At 39.0% G+C, this 19,853-nt stretch overlaps 1 protein-coding gene across 1 annotated transcript in view; it reads right to left on the reverse strand.

The window, feature by feature from the left end:
* Window positions 1–317: 317 nt before the first annotated feature.
* Window positions 318–19,853, reverse strand: part of smad3a (SMAD family member 3a) — a 32,380-nt gene continuing 12,844 nt past the window's right edge. Inside the window, exons 2-8 of the mRNA XM_008276051.1 lie at window positions 11,413–11,606; window positions 11,039–11,173; window positions 8,903–9,028; window positions 7,373–7,585; window positions 7,041–7,178; window positions 4,569–4,713; window positions 318–2,860 (exon numbers count right to left, since the gene is read on the reverse strand). Of these exons, the coding sequence (XP_008274273.1) occupies window positions 2,737–2,860; window positions 4,569–4,713; window positions 7,041–7,178; window positions 7,373–7,585; window positions 8,903–9,028; window positions 11,039–11,173; window positions 11,413–11,606 (1,075 nt within the window). The 3' untranslated portion in view covers window positions 318–2,736. The remainder of the gene's footprint in view (window positions 2,861–4,568; window positions 4,714–7,040; window positions 7,179–7,372; window positions 7,586–8,902; window positions 9,029–11,038; window positions 11,174–11,412; window positions 11,607–19,853) is intronic.

Raw genomic sequence — 19,853 nt, forward strand, 5'->3', positions numbered from 1 at the left:
TTAGTCTGCAACGTCGCGCTAAGTAAAGAAACAAGAGAGTGTCTGCTGTGGGCCTGTAATTACAGTTTCTGAGGAGAGTGTCAAATTATCCTACCACAGACGAGGAAATCCCCAAACTACACAAGGAAACAGACTTCATAGCCTGAAATGTCTCCTGTAATAACTGACTTTCATACCAACAAAACTCTAATGTTGAATTATTTCATATTTGCAAAGAAATTATATCTGAATGCAAAAACAACCTTGACAGCTATTCAATTAAAGCTGCCGTTTGTCATGTAAGATTTCTTGTGAAAAGCTTCCACCTGACCCCAGTATCACCACAAGATATATATTTTATTCAGGGACCAACAATAATACACAAAAATACAAAGCATCACATCAACTTTTATAGGCAAGAAAAATAAAGGGTATAATTTTATACAAGACATCTAAAAAGACCAATTTGGAGCATAGAAGCGCAAAATCACAACTAATAACAATTACAGTGAACATTTTTAAACAAAGGAAAAGAAGCACAAGCACTATAACTTGCAGAGTGTATAAAAATGACAAAATGAACCCTACCGGGTAATTACATTGACTATGTGGTTAAAGAGCCCATCAGAATTAGGACTGCTGCATTCAAGGACACTAGAAAGCTCTAAAAAGAGCCGGCTTGTCTCAGATTGGTAGATGCTACTGTTTCTGAAACAGTCCCACACTATAGTTGGCGGGTTTAAAAGTCACTCAGAGAGATCAGAATCTACCAGCATTAACAGTAAAATCTCATGGCTTCGCTGTTTACTCTTGAGTCCCTAAAATGTTAAAGATTAGCACCACTGGGCTGGTATTAACATCAAGAGCCGGGTTAATGTAAATAAGCACTGTAAAAGATTCAAAATATTGTTCGTGCTCACCCGCTGAGTCTTTGTCTAGTGTTACAGAAGCAGGAGGAAATCGATCCACTTCCACCACAGTGGGTGGCTGAAAGGAAACGAGACCAAAGCTATGACTTCTCTATTGCAGCGATAGCTTTTCCAAACATTAATTAAGCGTCTTTTTTTTTTTTCCACTTTCATTTTTGATCTTTTTTGCTCTTCTGTTTTCAAAACCAGAAACATTATGAAGGTTAATGGTTAAATTACAACACATATGTACTAAATGTACATAGACAAAAAAAAAAAGAAAATCAGATTTTCAGAAGCTACTGTTATTTACATGCTTCTATTTATCTAAACATTTCCCTTTGTAAAAAGCTGTGCTTTGTACTGAAACTGCCTAATTTTCACAGGTAGAAAAATACAAGGTTAGTATCTCCAAACCTGCCAGCAGTATCTTCTATCACGTCATGCAAAAACACTTTTAGCGGACAAAGTTATCACCTCATTGTCCTACAAAAATAGTTGGTAGCAAAATAGACTTTAAAGTCTCCAGAGTCATGCGTCTGTCCTTTTCACTGGTTTCTGTGTATAATTCAGCTCTTTTTTGTTTTTTTAACGGTCCTGAGTGTGCAAAAAGTCAGCATGGCTAAAAATAAGACCAATGTTATAGACTGCTGAGAGAGAATATTAACAAAAGCAAAGGCATCTTCCTGCTCTCTTTACACTTCAAAGCTTTCTGCAGCACACACAAGTAATTACACAAGTGTGTTCCATTTGTTTTTTAACTAAAAGTCGGCAGAATAGTACAGTATGTGAGATGTTTTCAAGTCCGGTGTAAATGCATATTATATATATTACATACTACTCAATACAAAGCTGCAAAAGTATTTTGCAAATTGGCAAAGCTTCCTGAAATTAATGCAGGATATATTTCACATAGCCCTCTGACAAGCACTACTGCAGCTGCAAACTGCCGTTGAATGTACTTTGTCAAAATTGCTTTACTGGAATAATTTACAAAAGTGCATCATCCTCCTGATGACCCTGGATGAATTCCACTGTCTTTAAGTACTCATTTAAGTTTAAAAGAGCTGTAACTCACGTCTGCTCTACTGCGCCCTCTGGCACATGGTTCAAATCACTGTGTGGTTTACAGCTACAGGTTACAGAGAGGAACAACTTTAACGTTAAGTTTGACTGATTCCTTGCTTTGTCAGTTGTTTCAGTTGGAAGCTCAAACATGCAGTTAAACATCATGTTATTTTCCTTTGAAACCACCCCCCCAAAATATTCCTGCTGTACCTGTAAATTCCTTCACACACACTTCAGTTTACAAATGATGATTAATCATTTTGTCCATGTAACTCATTTTCGGTCTCACATTTGTAAATGTCTTCATAACCTATCAAATGCCCAAATACAGAAACAATGTCACGTGAAATGCATTTAACATGATCTAACATACGCTTTACAAATTTCAGAATAATGCTTAAAAAGATTTGATTTGTTTTTTTTAAATCCAGGGTTCACCCTTAAATCTGTACAAAAAATGTAAAAATCATCAAAAGTTCAACAGCCTCTCTGGCACTTTGATGCCAAAGTAAAAAAAAATTCTGGACATAATGTGGAGATCCTCCTAACATGGTACTGCATTAATGCACTTGTCCCCTTTTGCCACAAACAACATGTATATAAAAAGTGCTACTGACAGCTGGTGGGGAGGGAGGACAAAGTAACGGTGGCTGGATGAGGGTGGGGGGGGCTCATTGTCTTTCAGTACTTGTGTAATCGTTCTTGTCTGCATGCAGTCTGTGTGTTTTTAGTCGCTGACAGGAGACTGGGTGTGTGGGAAGTGAGAGGATGAAGGGTTTCCCTAAGAGACGCTGGAGCAGCGGATGCTCGGGGAGCCCATTTGTGTGAGCACCTTGTCGAGCCACTGCAGGGGTCCGTTCAGGTGCAGCTCGATCCAGCAGGGGGTGCTGGTCACTGTCTGTCGCCTGGCAGAGACACAAAGAGAGCACAAACAGATGTTAAGAGCCGTTTGGAGTGTGAGTAAACTGGCAAATTCGAGTTTCAGCAAAGTCAAACTGCTCTGCTTACTTTCTTTTTTTTTTTTTTAGCCCTGATGTAAGCCAGATGCAAGAAACTGGACCCAGAAAAGAAAATGCTTTCACAGCTTCTCTGAGTTAACACTTAAGACATTGTAATGCTGGTTAAGACCACATTTAAAGTGTTTAGCGAAGAGAAAGAAAACAACTGTTTGATTTTTTTCTGATTTATATTTGTAAAATACGTCAATGGATTTTGTTGAGTCAGAATAAATGTGATGATCTCAACTAAAACCTGGAAGCCTCTTTGTCTCTCCAAAGCTCAAATAATGCTTCAGTGAAAATGTTATTCGTCATTGTTTAATAAAAAATCTTAGAAGCGAATGATTTCTTTCTTTTGTTCTACGTTCTTAAAAAAGAAAAAAGAAAAAAAAGCATTTTGGAAGAGGCACTACACAAAAAACTGTTCCAGACGTTTGACATCTTGATCTCCACATCCATTGGCTTTTCCCTGATTCCCTGCAGTCTTCAAACAAAAAACATTACTGTTTTTTTTTTTTTTCCCCCAGAGAAGATAGGAGATATGAAGCAACAGTGTTTAAGAAATATACTTTTATCTATAAGTGAAGTTAAGCGACAGTGTTTGTGTGTCAAGGTGAGTGATGAAAGACCAACATCGGCTGGATAAAGACTGCAGACAGAGTCTCTCACAAAACGCAGTTATAAAAACAAAAAGCAAAAAAAGAAGATTCCTTTTCTTTTTTTTCAAATATGGTTGCAAAGTGATAAACTAGACCTCATGTTTTCAGGCAGTTTGAAAGGAACAAGTAAATAAAACAACTATTACAATACAACAACTGCAGGTAGAATATGTCCTTAGATATTTAGTTTTATTGTTACCAGAAAAAAAAAAAAAAAACTTTATATGTGAATAAATTAGGTGCAAACACTATGGTTTTTGCAAACTCTTTAATTCATCTTTACATTTGTCTGTTTGCAGTGTGTTTTGTATTTTTTGTAAATTAAAAAATAACAAGTGAAAAGGACAAAGGAGAAAACAATCAATGACAGAGCCTGGGAAACATTCAGAGAGAGTGAGGTAAAGGTGGAGGTAGAGGAAGAGGAGGGACTGGCTGTTCCAGTAACCTGAATCCTGTTTTTAAGTGTCTCCACATGTCAGCGTTTGGTCTGGACACGATTGGTGAGCAGTCACTCACAGCACAAAGGCTTCTCCCTTGTGGAAACCTCCTGCGCAGTGAGCCAACTTTCAGCCAATCATCTGCCCCACTTATATTCCATCTCCTCCTTTCTTACTATCAGTGAGTCAGACGATGTGGAAAACAGGGAGGGGATAGAAGAGGGAAAGTCTGACATCTCTTTTTGACACGGCACATGTGTGTTTGTTTAAAAATAGTCTGGTGTGCCAACAGGGGCCTGTTTCTATTGACGAGGGCTCTGCGACGTCATGCACCGGATTCACCAGAGTGGGAACAGATGCCTGTGAGCGGAGGCGGTTGGCTTGTGGGTTGTGATTCACAGTCTGTTTGGTTCTATTGTCAGCGTTAACATACAGACTGGCTTAGTGCTTGACCTGTGCACAACAGCACTTGTACTGTTGATGAAGTAAAAAATAAGTGATGGTTACTGTTTGGCTTACCTGTACTCGGCTCCCCAGCCCTTGACGAAGCTCATGCGGATGGTGCACATTCTGGTGAGCTGGTACACAGCTTCAAACCCTTGGTTGACCGACTGGGCCAGCAGGGCAGCAAACTCCTGGTTGTTGAAGATCTTCAGGTTACATCCTGGAGGAAACAACAGACCAAGACAGATTATTTAGAGAACCAAGAGACAAACAAAAGTGAGGTGACAGGAACTGGTCACAATTACAATCAATGCAGACAGCCATCTTTTTCGTGTATGAGTTAAAACCATGGTGGATTCAGTGTTTCCTACATAGCAGAGGATGTTTATATGACAAATGTAGCACAGTGAACATGATAAATATACAGATTCCCTCTCCAGTTATTGATAACAAATTAAAGTCACATATTAAGAAGATTTTTCCATGGAAACAATCCCTTCCTGCCTTAAAATGGCATAAATACAACTCTATAATAAGCAGATCTATGAACGCCCCCCAACGCTGCAGCTCAGCACACCAGCCCACCTCCAACTCTGCTCAAACACTGTAAAGCTATCCTAAATTTCACAATGGCAGATGTAATATTGAAGTAATTCAGCCATACTTATTACTCCTGGAGACCGATTCTTATGTAAAATTCAGATTCAGAATCAGATTCGCTTTATTGTCATTGCAAGGAGTACAACGAAAAGTAAGGTGCAGGCCTTCTAGTGCCATACAGAAAATCCCATCCTGAAAGCTAACATGATCACTTCCTTAGCTTCGTTGTGTATGAAACTAAAAAAGTCTGAATCTATATTTTTGAGACTACCACCAGTATACTGCCACGTCAAAGTGGAAATGCTCAGCCATGGTGTTGACTGCTTACTTCACTCATAATGTCTTCCAGCATATACAAATACCATATGGACATGTTATGAGGTAAAAAAAATAAAATTAAAATAAAAATGTGACTTTCACCAGAGGGAATCTTTAACCTTTTCCAGACTTCACTAATCTGATAGCAGTCAATTCAGACTTGTGTATTGAAAACGTTTTTAGGCCAGACCTAATAAGACGACAGTCTACATAAAAGGGAGTCCAGGTCCTATTCCAACCTCAAACCAACATGTAAAACTGCCACTGCATTTATGTAAAGCACCAGATAGAAAGGGGCTACTGACCCAGACAACAAAATGCAACACTGTTTGTATAAACATCTTGTTCAGACATTAAATGGGTTCTGGGTAAACTTGGAATGCTCGAAAAACATTTACAAATCATGAGGTAAAAGTAAACAGACCACTGTGGAAAGGAAAATGTCTTTTTGTAACCAGACTACACTTTTGTCAAACAAGATGTCCTGGGATTGGTAGTGAAGTAAATGATATGATGTGGCTGCTTCTGTTGACACTTGTGACGATACAGTCACAGTGAATCTGTTCTAAATTATCCACTTTAAAGAACTGACTTAATCACAATTTGGCCAAATAGGTATTCGAGTGTGATAAGTTTCACCAGAAACATTGAAACTGCTCAAAGGGGAGGAGTTTGTCTGCTGTGTGTACATTAACTGCTACAATTTCAACTACGTGTCCCTCAGAATAATGTTTCTTCTATAAAGATCATATTCAGATGTGAAGGTTAGAGATGACATAACTTCACACTGTACTATGAACACAAAATAAAAGTATATGCAAACATCTGCAAGCCAATGTATTTAGTGTGTCCTGGCATCTAAATCTTTAGTTAAATAGGATGCAACTGTTTCAGATTTTTACCATTACCAAAGGCTCTTAAAATTTGCCTGACCTATACACGCTGGTAGAAGTGAGCTACCATGAAAGGTAATGTTCTGACCAATTTGGAGCTCAGTGTCTGGCTCAAGGACACAGAGAGAAGGCGAGGGAGGAGGTTCAATCAACTTCTATAACTCCTTACCTCTGCCTTTCTCCCCATTGGTCTCACTCACACTTTTGCAAACTGCCATCGAATGTACTCTCTCAAAATTGCTTTACTAGAACAACAACATTTTACAAAAGTGCATCCTCCCCCTGATGACATTTGTTGAACTCCACTGTCTTTAAGTACTCATGGAAGGATTTAAAGAGTTGTAACTCATGTCTGCTCGACTGTACCCTCTGGCAGATGGTTCAGATCACTGTATGGTTTACAGCTTTCAGAGGGGAACAAGTTTATTCTTAAGTTTGACAAATTGTTTCTGCTGGAAGCTCAAACGTGCAGGTTTTGTTATGAGTCACAGTGGCTACATAAAATTACATTATGAAAGCCTAAACAAATATTCTTTTTATATTATATGTCACATCACATGTATATACACACACATAATGACCATTTTCACTTCATAACTCATTTTCCATCTGTCTCACTGGACCACATTTGTAAATGTCAGCTGCCCAAATAAATAATAATGTCTATCAGTGCTCCCGTTTGTAGGTCTCTCTATCCCTAGCTTTCTCTATCTGTTTTTGTCAGCTGGAAACACACCTGGAGGGATCTTGCAGACCGTGGCAGGGTGCCAGCCATAACGCTGATTACAGTTGGGACTCTGGACAAAGATTGCGCTGTCGCTGAGACACTCAGCAAAGACTTCTCCTCCGATATAGTACAGCCGCACACCACGGCCTTGAAGAAAACAAAGACAGAAGAATAAGATGAAACAGCCACAATGATAATATCAGTGCTTTCATGTAAATGTAGTACAGAAATATGTAGCGTTTTCCATCATGTCTGTACATTAACAGGCTTGCAAGAGATTAAGTGTAAGTGGTGAAAGGAGGACTGCATGATAATTATGTGAGGGGCTTCATGAACCCTACCGATGTGTCTGCGTGTTAACTCCACAGCCGCGTTGCGGTTGACGTTGGACAGGAGGCCGAGGCAGAAACGCTCTGAGTTGGAGGGATCCGTGAAGCCATCGACTGTCAGCGAGGGCTGCGAGGCGTGGAAGGTCTCTCCTACTCGCTGGTTCAGCTCGTAATACGAAATAGAGCACCAAAAGGCTGGCTCACAGTATGTCACTGGCTGCAGGTCTGAAACACACAAAGATACAGTTTGTTTTCATCAAACCAAAACAGAGAGGAGATATAATAATAAAAACTTTATTTACATAGCACCTTTTAAAAACATTATTTACAAAGTGCTTTGGCAGACCGGCCAAACAAAAAGGAGGATACTTAGGAAGACAATATTACAACAGAAAGCCAGTCACGCAAAACAGAAAGCAAAAAAGGTGAGAGAACCAAGAAGTGGAGAAATACTGTTAAAAAGGGAACAAATGCAAAATGCAAACCAGAATTTAAATATAAATAAATCCATACAACAAACACCAATTGATACAAATAAAATTATAATAAATGCACCAAAAACACTATAATACATCAAAGAATAGAAAAAATAAGATAAAAGCAAGGATAAAATAAAAAAAGTGAAAGGGAATAAAAAATAGTAAAAGACAACAAGCAAATCTACAGATAAAAGCAAAAGGAAAAAAAGAGAGAAAAGTGCAACTCAATAAGGAAGTTAATGTTTAAAATAAAACAGAAGCAAAGAAACACATCGTCAACAAGAGACAAGTTTAGGAGAATAAGTGAATCAGAGAAATAATGGCCAGCAAACCAAACAGACGTAAAGAGAAAAGAAATGAACAGCAATGATAACAAAGAAGAGGGAAATGGATGAAATGTGGGGAGAAAAGGGGCTGAGGAGGCTGTAGAGGGGGAAGGAAAAAAACATTCCCCCCCAAAAAAGAAAAAAACATTAGGGAGAGCTTGCGTCACAAATGTCAAACCCATACGCTGTTTCCCAGAAGCTTTTACCAGACAAAATGTGGAAACTCAACCCTCACTGGTGGGACGCTGCAGCCAAAATGGTCAAATTACAGACTTATCCGTGGTAGTTTTCAGTAACTTCAACTGGTTCTGGTAATTTGCTCTTTTTCCCTTCAACACGGCCACTGTCTAACAACTTCAACATTCTGTCCCTGACTTTGAAGTCCAGAAAAGAACTGGTCAGCACTGCCAAATGAAACTGGTGTAATTTTGTTATTTCACCAACAGCGTTCCAGCCAAGCCCCCCTGGAGTTTTTCCGTCCTGATAGAATAAACATAGGATATTGTTATTGATGTTACTGCTGGCTGAATGGTGTCTTGGCCTGTTGAACAGCTCACATGGTGAGCAGGAAAGACAAAGCCTTCTTTCATCACCTGGTTTCCTCTTACAAAAATGGATTGAAATCAAACAGAGAATTCCCACTGGGGAAATACACTATTGAAACATTTGTCTGTCAGTGAAGGCAGACAGAAAAGTACACAAACAGACACTTAAGCACACAGACACACAGTTCTTACCCAAGTTGCTGTGTGTGGGTGAGACGGGGTTGGGTGACAGGTTTGGGGAGCTTGTGTCCATGCTGTGGGTCATCTGGTGATCGCTGGTCTCTCCATCCTCACTGAGGTAGCCTGGTGGTGGCGTTTCTGAGACACAAACACACAAGTTATTGACAAAATGCATTTCTTTACCGTAATCATCACAACTAAGTGCATAACCCTGAAGGCCAGTGTTATGCTTAGTGCGTCTGCGAGGATCCACACGACGTAAGTTTCATCATCTCTCCAGTCTCCAAAATTTGTGTGCACAGCAACGGCACTAGAAGGGATGTATTGTGCATGCGTGGAATATATAACCACCAATCTACTGGGAATGTCTTCCAAGTGGACTTGAAAATAGTATAACAACAACTATTGCATCGATTAAACATTTGCAACTCATTTAAAATGCTGCTGCTAGAATACTGACAAACGCCAAGAAGAGAAAACGCATTACTCAGACTCTCAGATCCCTGCATTGGCTTCTCGCTAAGTATAGATCTGAATTTGAAGGCTAGAAGCATCTAAATGGCCTGGAATCACAACAAATCAGAGATATGTTTGCTGAAGCCTGGAGGGTCTCTGCAGGGACTGGTCAGTTCGTTGAGACCAGACAAGGTGAAATGGCATTTGATCTTTTGCAGCTCCCTTTGGAACTTAGATTTGTAGATGTTAGAGGTCTAAGCTAAAGACTGGTATTTTTTCCACAGACTTGAAGTAATCAGTGCGATTATAAAGTCTGTTCAATTTCTACTTCATGCCTATATTTTTCTCATCTCATCTTTTTTTTTCTTTTAGCTCGTAGATAAACGTGCTCGTGTCTGCAGCTGTCTGTGTGCACATCTGCAAGGGAGCATAGTCAAGCCCTCACAAACCCTCACACTGACTTTCATCTAATTCTAACTTTAACCCTAACACCAAGTTTTCACTCTTAGATTGCCCTTTAAAGTTGTGAGGACCAGTCTAAAGGTCATAACGAAGAGTGAAATGTCCTCACAACAATGGTTCTAAGTCAAAACCAATTCTCACAAAGCTGACACATACACAACAAGTCATCGTATTTGTGGTGAAGTTGCCCAAGACAGATCTGGTAATAATCACTGCTGAAACATAACACTGGGAATTTACAAAGAATAAAATAAAATGAAACAGTTATTAAATACAAAGAAGTTTCAGTTTAATTGCTCTCACTTGCCTGCGTTCTGTTTGTCTGTGTCTCTCATTTACTTGCTCTTTTTTTTTTTAAGTGACATTAAAGGAATTCTCCACCCTAAACATGTGGTCACATTTTGTTGCATAATAAAACTGACTAGCATCTGATCTGTGCTAAACCCTGGTTTGGAGGAGTATGTTAAAGCCATGTCGAAAAACAAAGGCTGACGCAGTCAGAACTCTTGAAAGCAGTTTATACACAGCAAGTTAATAGTTTCCTAACTGCATAACTGAAAATCCAGTTATTGGGAGCAGAATCCATCAGAATCTCTGTCAGAAATTGTTGGCAGTGTGTAGGATACAGATGTAGAAACAGTCAGTGCTCAACTTATGAATAGAGGAGCATATTCATTAACAGAAGTTCTTGTGTAGGCAACCTGCGATCATGGGTTTAAACTGTTTCAACAACTACTGGTTCACAAATATCTAATGTTCTCTTAGCACAGAACACAGAGTGACAAAGTGACTAAACTAAAAGACACCAATGTCTGGCCCATCCCCATGTATGAGTTGTTATAAAAGATTCCTATGCAAGTCTCAGTTGTAAAATGGGTATCTAATACTGAAGCCAGCTTTATACTCCATATAAACCGCCTCCAGTACTCTTTCATCATGCACCTTTTCACCTGTAGATTACGGGAGGTCTGTCCAAGGACTGAATTTCTCTCTAATTTCATTTGTGACAACAATTTGCAGCACTTTTAATGTAAAACAACCAAGAACAACAATATAAATGTCCTCCAGGACCCAGATTTAAACAACATCACTAATCTATGACCGCTCATTTTTCCCTAAACCCTCTATTTGAATCAGCTATAAACACTTGGACAGCACATTTTACAAACTAGTTCTGACAGACCATAATCCATCTCTTAGTGTGAGTCATGTTAGGAAGCATGCTGGTACCTGGTATGTAGTTGCTCTGGGGCTCAATGCCAGCAGGGAAGTTGGTGTTTTCTGGGATTGAATGGCTGTAGTCATCCAGAGGTGGGAACTCACTGGGGATTTCTGTGTGTCTGGGCACCAGCACTGGTGGGAGCACTGTGTAATGGGCATAAAGACAAACACACAGACAACAAGAAGGTCCTTAGAATATACCAATACTGATTAGTTCTAGGACTGGATAAAATAAATAAACAAAATCCAATAACAGAATACTACAACTCTGCAGTAAGACAGTTGAACAGGACAAAGCCAAGAGCTATAAATCACAGCAAACATTTTTTTCTAAAATGATGATAATGTCAGACAGAAGATAAACACTCTTCAAGCTCTCATACCGGGTGTCTCCACTCTCTGGTAGTGGTATGGGTTGACGCACACTTCATCTTTCTTCATGTGGAAGGCGTATTCGCACAGCTCCACCGCCCGCAGCTCGTGGTGGGACTGCAGGTCGGGCCAGCGCCACAGACGGCAGTAGATGACGTGGGGGAGACCTTTTCTGTGGGAAACCTGTAGACGGCCATCCAGAGACCTGCCGATATGAAAAGAGAGGTTTGTCAGTAATTTGCAACCTTTTGTTTTTATGTATTTTTAGTCCAGAACAATGATAGTTTTTGTTTTTTTTAAGTACTTTCATAATTTGTTGGCCTCATAAGTGCTGTCTAACATGAGACTATCTACCTGAAAGTTTAAAGTTGAAACACTGACCAATATTGTGTGGAATATAAGAATAAAACACTTTTTCATTATGATTGTTTCTCCTTCTGTCCTGGATTTTAAAGTTATGACATTATTACCTTTTTGAATATGAGACAGCTTATTGTCTGATCTGCCTTCTCTACTCCCCATTGTGAGTCAACTTCTTTTTTTATTAGTACAAATTATTTCTATACATTGTCCATCTAATTATTTATATACTTTTTAAAAATGCATTGTTTTTTTTCTATTTTCATTTGCCTTGTAAGGGCTTTGACATTGGTTGTTTGCCTTAATTTAAGAATGCTCAACTGCTATTGATGTAGTAACAAAGATGCAACACTTAGTTGTCACGTGTTGTGGTTTTACTATAAACATGAGTTGTTTCATTTCATTTCGTTTTACAAGCGCGAGTCTCAATGTTGACATTATGTGGATATACAACCTTTTTCCTTTACAGCCTAGAAAAATTAAATTGTTTAAACAGATCTTTAAATTGGGCTTCACATTAGAATTCACAATACACAATTTTGTCCTCCAAAACACAACAAACACAAGATGTGGTGTTTACTGTTAAGTCTGGGCTTTGAAACTTCCAGCGATGGTCCCAGCTGGGAACACACCGGTTATGAGGTGATGTCTAATAATAAACAACCAGCAATGATATTACAGTATGTATAACAGGAATTTCATTGTGTTGTGTAACATCTGCGCTCATCTGGTATACAATGCCCACAGCAGGATGATTTAGGCCGCCAGATAGTAATGAGCGATAGTTTGACGTTGCAGATTGACATAATGGGGCTGTAGTCTGTAATCTCAGAGCACAATGACCCATGAAAGAGAAAGAAAAAAAAACAACCACTCATCATCTTATGCAAGAGGCTATGACCACATATGTCCCCTCTATCTCACTATCTCACCCACTCACTCTCACACACAAATATAGAGTAAGGGTCAAAGGCTTAAACTAAAGCCCTTCAGAAGGACAAATATCATTCCCCAAATAAAAACAATCCATGTACTGTCCAACTACGAAACGCTCAGCTGTTCCCCATCTGGGTCAACTGTTACATCCAGCGAGCAGTGTTTTAATTTATAATTGCAGAAGCTTTATTCACTGTCTCTGTGCTTTAAAAGTGGCTGATGGGACTGTATGCTGACAGGGAGGTGGGTTGCTGAATTTGCAAATGGTGTCTGTATGTGCATACAAGCTAACAAAAACATTCAGCTCAAGAAGCAAGACATCTGTGGAGAAAATCTGGTGAAGCTCAGAATCTGAAAAACATATCCCTCAAGCCTGCATGAGACAACTGGTGTGGCATGCCCACGCTACAAATATGAATCGAAAAGCACAATAGGGAACCAAATGGTGTAAGAATACGTCACTAGAATAAAGAAGAAATGTTCTGTTTTTTTTTAACAAACCTCATATGACAGAGTTCCTCATATAATGAAAGTCAAGCAGCAACATTTTTTCATAATTTGACAAAAATCAAATAAAAACCTTGACTTTTATGCCTAAGTGATGCAGTTAACCATAAGTATTTTAAGTTAACAGGAGATAAAACACTCATATAGTCTGTAAATGACACACAAAACAGGATATTTTCTTCATTAATGTCACAACAGAAATAGAAATAGTGTTTTTCTCATTGTATAACCTGTTTTGCTAAGTGCGTCATAGGAACAGTTTTTGTTTCCTGTCAAAAACACCAGTGCAAGCAGTGAGAAAAAGCTCTCTGGAGTCACAACAGTAACAACAGCAAATCCGGATGTCTCCCATTCAGTAGATGAGATCGTCCCATAAGAGGTTAGAGTCAGATCGAAAGACTGCAGACAACGGTGTTCGGCCCAGTACTTGGCTTTTGATTACAGTGTTGTGATTAAACATTCAACACCACTGAGCGATCTGGCTGCTCTCACAAGTACAACCCAGTTACTTACACGGAACAAATAAACACCAATGCCTTAGATTATTATGTAATCAAACACAAAACCCTTCCATAAATACTTTCTTTGTAAAGCTTATAATGGTCACTCTGTCCGTTTTTTTTTTTCTTTTTTACAGTTATGTTATAGCTTGAAGTGATGTTAAGCTAATATTTTTGTTAGATGTAATTTAGCATTTATAACTTGTGACTTCTGTTCCTCTTTCTATTGCAGTTTTACTGTGTTTAGCATATTTTGCTGTGATTTAATGTAGCTGTTTCCTTTTACCACGTTGCCTAATTTTGCACTGTTTATGACTAACTGCAAGAGAAATCCAGATCTTCTGTGCCAAGTTGTATCAAAACTTCACTTGAAATGTTGCCAGTCCTTTGTTAAACATAATTACCTAATAACTTATTAATTACTGAAATGCTTTGCAGTCTTGTTTGACAAAATTAAGGTAACATAATGTTAGCAGCCTTGAAAAAAATGAATGTATCATACCTACATTTTACAAAGAAAGCTGAAAAAGTGAATCATAGTAAACTATCCAACAGCCACGATGACATGAGGGAAACACATGGAAAGTGCATTTGCAAAGAGGAATGGTAATCACATGTGAGTGAAAGAAAAAGACATGTACTTAGCTACTGGCACAAAATGTGCAATCAAAAGTTGGAATAATGCCTCTCTGATCATATCCACAAAAATTGTGCATTAAAGTAAATAAAAAGCAGTACAGCTATCAGCTACAACATTAAAACCACTGACAGACTTAGTGAATAACACTGATCATCTTGTTACCATCCAATGCTCTGCTGGGAAACCACAAACCGGATCCATTGTCACTGGTATGTGTGCTGTGTCTCTGCTGCTGAATGAGTGTTTGGTGGGACCATGTGGGCTGAGACAGACATGCACAAACTACAGTGGCTTTACTGGATATATGGCGTTGTTCTACTTTGTGTCCTCCTTTACGGTCAGTGTTTTTAAGGGAAAAGTTGCAGTAATGTTATGAGTCACACCAATAAGCTCAGCAGCCGAACTGCACGTGTACAGCACATGAGAGGATCTACACTCAACCAGAAACAAGAAGTATGACTTTATACAGCAGTGACAACAACCACCACCTAGGTACAGTGGCATGCAAAAGTTTGGGCACCCCTGGTCAAAATTTCTGTTCATGTGAACAAGTAAGCAAGTAGATGATGAAATGATCTCCAAAAGGCAAGTTAAACATGAAACACTCTTTTCAATATTTTAAGTAATAGCAGTGAATTATTTTTTTTTGTATTATTTTTGAGCAAAAAAATAAAAGCAGCACCTTGCAGAAGAATGGGAACCCCAGAAGACTTGATCTCTCAGATAACTTTGACCAAGGTGTCAGACCCTAATTAGCCTGATAGTCATGGCTTGTTCACAGTCATCGTTAGGAAAGACCAGGAGATGCAATTTTCAAAGCTTTATAAATACCTAGACTCCTCTAACCTTAGGTTCCTCTCAGCAGTTGCCCAGAACTCTGAAACGGAAAATGGTTGAAGCCCACAAAGCAGGAGAAGACTATAAAATGATAGCAAAGCGTGTTCAGGTACCGATTTCCTCAGTTAGGAATGTGATTAAGAAATGGCAGTTAACAGTAACGGTGGAGGTCAAGAGAAGGTCTGGAAGACCAAGACTATCAGAGAGAACTGCTCGTAGGATTGCAAGGAAAGCAAGTCAGAACCCCCGTTTGACTACACGAGACCTTCAGGAAGATTTGGCAGACACTGGAGTTGTGGTACACTGTTCAACTGTTCAGGGACACCTGCACAAATACGGTCTTCATGGAAGAGCCATCAGAAGAAAACTTCTCCTGCGCCCTCACCACACAAGAACATTTAGACAAGCCTGATGGATTTTGGAAACAAGTTCTGTGGACCTATGAGGTAAAACAGAACTCTTTGGCCGGAATGAGCAAAGGTATGTTTGGAGAACAAAGGGCACAGAATTTCATGAACAGAACACCAGTCCAGCTGTTAAGCATGGGGGTGGATGGATCATGCTATGGGGTTGTATTGCAGCCAGTGGGGATCATTTTTACCATTTCATGGGGAACATTTTACAGGCAGAGAGCAGAATGGATTCAATTAAATTCCAACAAATTCTGGAAGCAAACATAACACCATCTGTAAAAAAAAAGCTCAAGTTGAAAAGAGGATGACTTCTACAAATGGATAACGATCCTAAACACACCTCAAAATCCACAATGGACTACCTCAAGAGGCGCAGGCTGAAAGTTTTGCCATGGCCCTCATAGTCTCTTGACCTAAACATCACTGAAAATCTTTGGGTAGACCTCAAAAGAGCAGTGCGCACAAGATGGCCCAGGAATCTAACAGACCTGGAAGATTTTTGTAAGGAAGAATGGGTGAAAAACCTTCAAACAAGAATTGAAAGACTCTTGGCTGGCTACAAAAAGCTGAAAAGCTGTGATACTTGACAAAGGGGGTTATACTAGGTAATAACCATGTAGAGTGCCAAAAACTTTTGCTGGGGCCCTTTTCCATTTTTTGTTTTTTTGAAAATGTAAAACATGAAAATAAAAAAATTATTGTGTTTAAAATGTAAAGGGAATGTGTCGTCTGCAATTTCATGCCTTTTGGAGATCATTTCATCTTCCACTTGCTTAATTCTTCACTTTAACAGGGGTTGACCAGGGGTGCCCAGACTTTTGCATGCCACTGTATATCCCTCCACTTTGCCTTTATTAATTATTACAATGGCACTAAATAAACTAAACTAAATGTTTTGGTAGGTTCTACAGGTGCACACATTTTCCAGGAGGAAAACAAAAAAGCTGATTGATATCAAATTATACTTTGCACTGCTTATTGAACATCAGGACATTATCTAGTGTGTGGAAGTGTCACATTAAGATCTTCAACCCCCTGATTTGAGGAACTTACACATGCTAAGGTCTTCCTCATTATCAAATCAACAGACATGTGATTCTGGTCAGACCGTCAAACATGTCTTGTGTTTAAACTAATTTAGGATGTGACATGTGATGCAGAGTAATTTACATCTTAGACGGCTGTAAAGTAATTTGTTCTTGGACTTAAAGGTCTCCTGTGGTGTTTTCTTGTGAATAAACAAAAGTATGTTTACGTTCAGTGTTTCTAATCTAATCCAGACACACTGTGTAGTGTATAACTCTGAGGTCTAACAGACATGTTGAGGGCATTAGCTTCCTTCTGCAACATTTAGAGAAAGTAATTTGTAAAATAATAAAATTATTGAAGTTGGGCTTCAACAATTACCATCATGATCAATTATCAATTAGTTGGTTCATGAGACATCAGAAAACAGGGATAAATGTCCATCACAATTTCTGCTAACCCAAGGTGTCAAATGTGTATGCACTGGGAATCACTTGTATATAAACTGCTCTATAGTGTAAGTGCCAAGTGAAGCTGCAGACTCAAAACGGTGCTTGCATGTGTATGTACACATACAACAGTCTGTGGTATGTTTACGCAAACACTTTTTACACATGTGCACGAGAAAACAAGATGGAGACGTGCTGAAAGCAAGAAGAAGAGTTGCTAAGTTTACTATGTTTAGCTACACAACATGAATAAGTCAAAAAACAATGTGTGCATCCATTTAACAAGAATAGGTCTGAGGATATGGAATACAGTGCAACATAATGCCATACTGTACATTTGGTGCAAAAAATGATTAGTTTAATTTTCTAGCACATGCCCAACCAGAGTGCTTGCTGTGACGACAGTCAGTGTGATCTGAAATGTTGGGGCATGAACAGATAACAAAAAGTGTATCAGGTGGCTGCCTTGAATTTAGCAGAGTACATCTACGTTACATGGTATACTTCACATCAGTGACAAGTCAGTTTACTCACTTACATGATGCTTAATTCGATTTCAAAACAAACCAACAAATACAAACGCAATAAGAAACACACAAGGCAGGTTGAGACACACACTGTATCCCTCTCAATCTGAATGACTCACTTTACTGAAGAGATTTACAGAGGCATGCTAAATAAGACTTTGATGAGTAACACCGCCCTGCCATTAACAATCGCTCCTGTGCCACCATCAAGCCTGTGCGTATTGTTGAGAGGAAAAGCCAGTTGCACTATCTAAACAGGCAACCTCAGATCTTGCCCAACACAAGAGGGAGGCAGAAGGGGGACAACTATGACCCAGAATTCCCTGCTGGGCGTCTGTCTGTGTGTGTGTGTGTGTGTGTGTGTGTGTTCCAGACTGAAGATTTAAAGGACATGGGTGGGATCTGAGGCCTTCCAAGAATTTAGACGAGCACTTTTCAGTCCTCAGCTGCTCTTTACAGAACCAGTAGCTGGTTGATACAGATCACCACTCACTCATTTTATCTATCTTGTACAGAAAAAGCAGATGGATTCTGAGGATAAAGGGACAGCTTTATTAAATCTTAAATTCTCACTTTGAAGAATTGGTACAAGAGAAAGTTTTAGCACATCACTTTGGCATGTCGAACAAATTTCAATGTGATTTCTATTCTAGTTTTTAAGCTAAGATTTGCACAATAGGTTATACATCATAACCTTTGTTAAATATCTGTAATTTAACTTCACAAAAAAATATATTTTGTTATTGGTCACTGATGAATTACTTCATCAAAGAATCTGTCAATTATTTCAACTAATCTGTGAAAAATGCCTTTCAAAAATTCCTAAAGTTCAATGTTAATTTAACAAATACTTTTGCGTGACTGAAAAGCATTCTATCACACAAAATAAATAAAAGCAGTAAAAGCTAAGTTTTGGGAAGATACAACGAGGCAACGCAAATAACATTTGTGCTTGAAAAATTCATAATTATTCATTATCAAAACAATTATCATAACATGTAGATTATCTAGCTAATTGTTTAATCATTTCATGCTTTGTAGTCTCGTTAGTACAGTCAAACATTTCCAATTCAAATTTTTCTAAAAGGGAAAAAAAACACATCAGAAAAAAACCCAACAAAAAAAACGAATCGAGGTCAATCAAACAGACACCCCCAATGCAGGAAGAACGGCCCTGGCAATGACTCAATTATCCCAAAATGAAAAATAACTGAAATATCCTAACCCGCGCTTTTCTATCCTGCATTGATTTTTATATCCGTCTGTAGAAACATGTGAGGTGAGTTCAAACATGTTGCCTGTTCATCTTTCTGCTGATATTTCTCTGTCAAAAGACAGTTGGAGTGAAATTGATGTTCAAAAATGAAAGCGACAAATTGGTATAGATTTTTTTGCCACAGGGGAAATTGTGTCAACATCATTGTGTTCCATGACCTGAAGCTGAGGCTGAACCTGACCTTTAAACCCAACCAGCACATATGCTTGTGTGGATAGAAGGCACTGCAGTCTGTACGTACACACAAATACGCACGAATGTAAGAGCGAGAGTGAGCTAAAATGACGATGTCTAAAGGGTATTCACAAATTTAGAACTCGAGTGAGTAAAGGGGTTGTTCAGATGGGGAAAAGGGATGACATATGAATGTGAGTGAAGATTAGTAGGTACATACATTTCAGATATGTGTGTTTTTGGCTGACTCACTGAACAGACTCAGACAGAGCAGATTGAGCTTAACTAAGCTGGGGAGAAGGGGGGCAAAACAAACACACTGAGGCATGCCCAGTTACGCTCAAAGACACAAACATATACACTGTGTGTGTGTTCAGGCTGGCAATAGTCCGAGCAGTCCTCCCTCCTCCCTGTGGGCTCAGACCTTTTGACATGGACTTTTTACAACTCCCTGCCAAGCTCCCAGCTCAAATGAAAGTCTAAATTCACTAAAAGACGCCAGAAAACACTGTGAGAAACGAAACACCTTTTTAGAATCAACTTTATTCTTGTTGTTGTTCAGTGCTGGTTATTATGTGCTAATATAGCTTTAAAGTGGCATGTTGAATTTTAAAAGTAACACATTTTATTGGGTGTTTTAAGTCCCTGCAAGCGTATGTAAACATCGGGACCTCCAGCCGCAATCTGTCCTTTGAGAGTACATAGGGCGGAGGACAAAGTGGGTGATGGATAAAGAAAGGAGGGTGCTGCTGGACAATAGAGCTAGCAGACTGTCTCAACAGCTCAGGGCAGCTCAGAGTGTCTGTG

This window comes from Stegastes partitus, unplaced genomic scaffold (assembly GCF_000690725.1).
Source record: "Stegastes partitus isolate 25-593 unplaced genomic scaffold, Stegastes_partitus-1.0.2 Scaffold64, whole genome shotgun sequence".
In the NCBI taxonomy this organism is placed as follows: Eukaryota; Metazoa; Chordata; class Actinopteri; family Pomacentridae; genus Stegastes; species Stegastes partitus.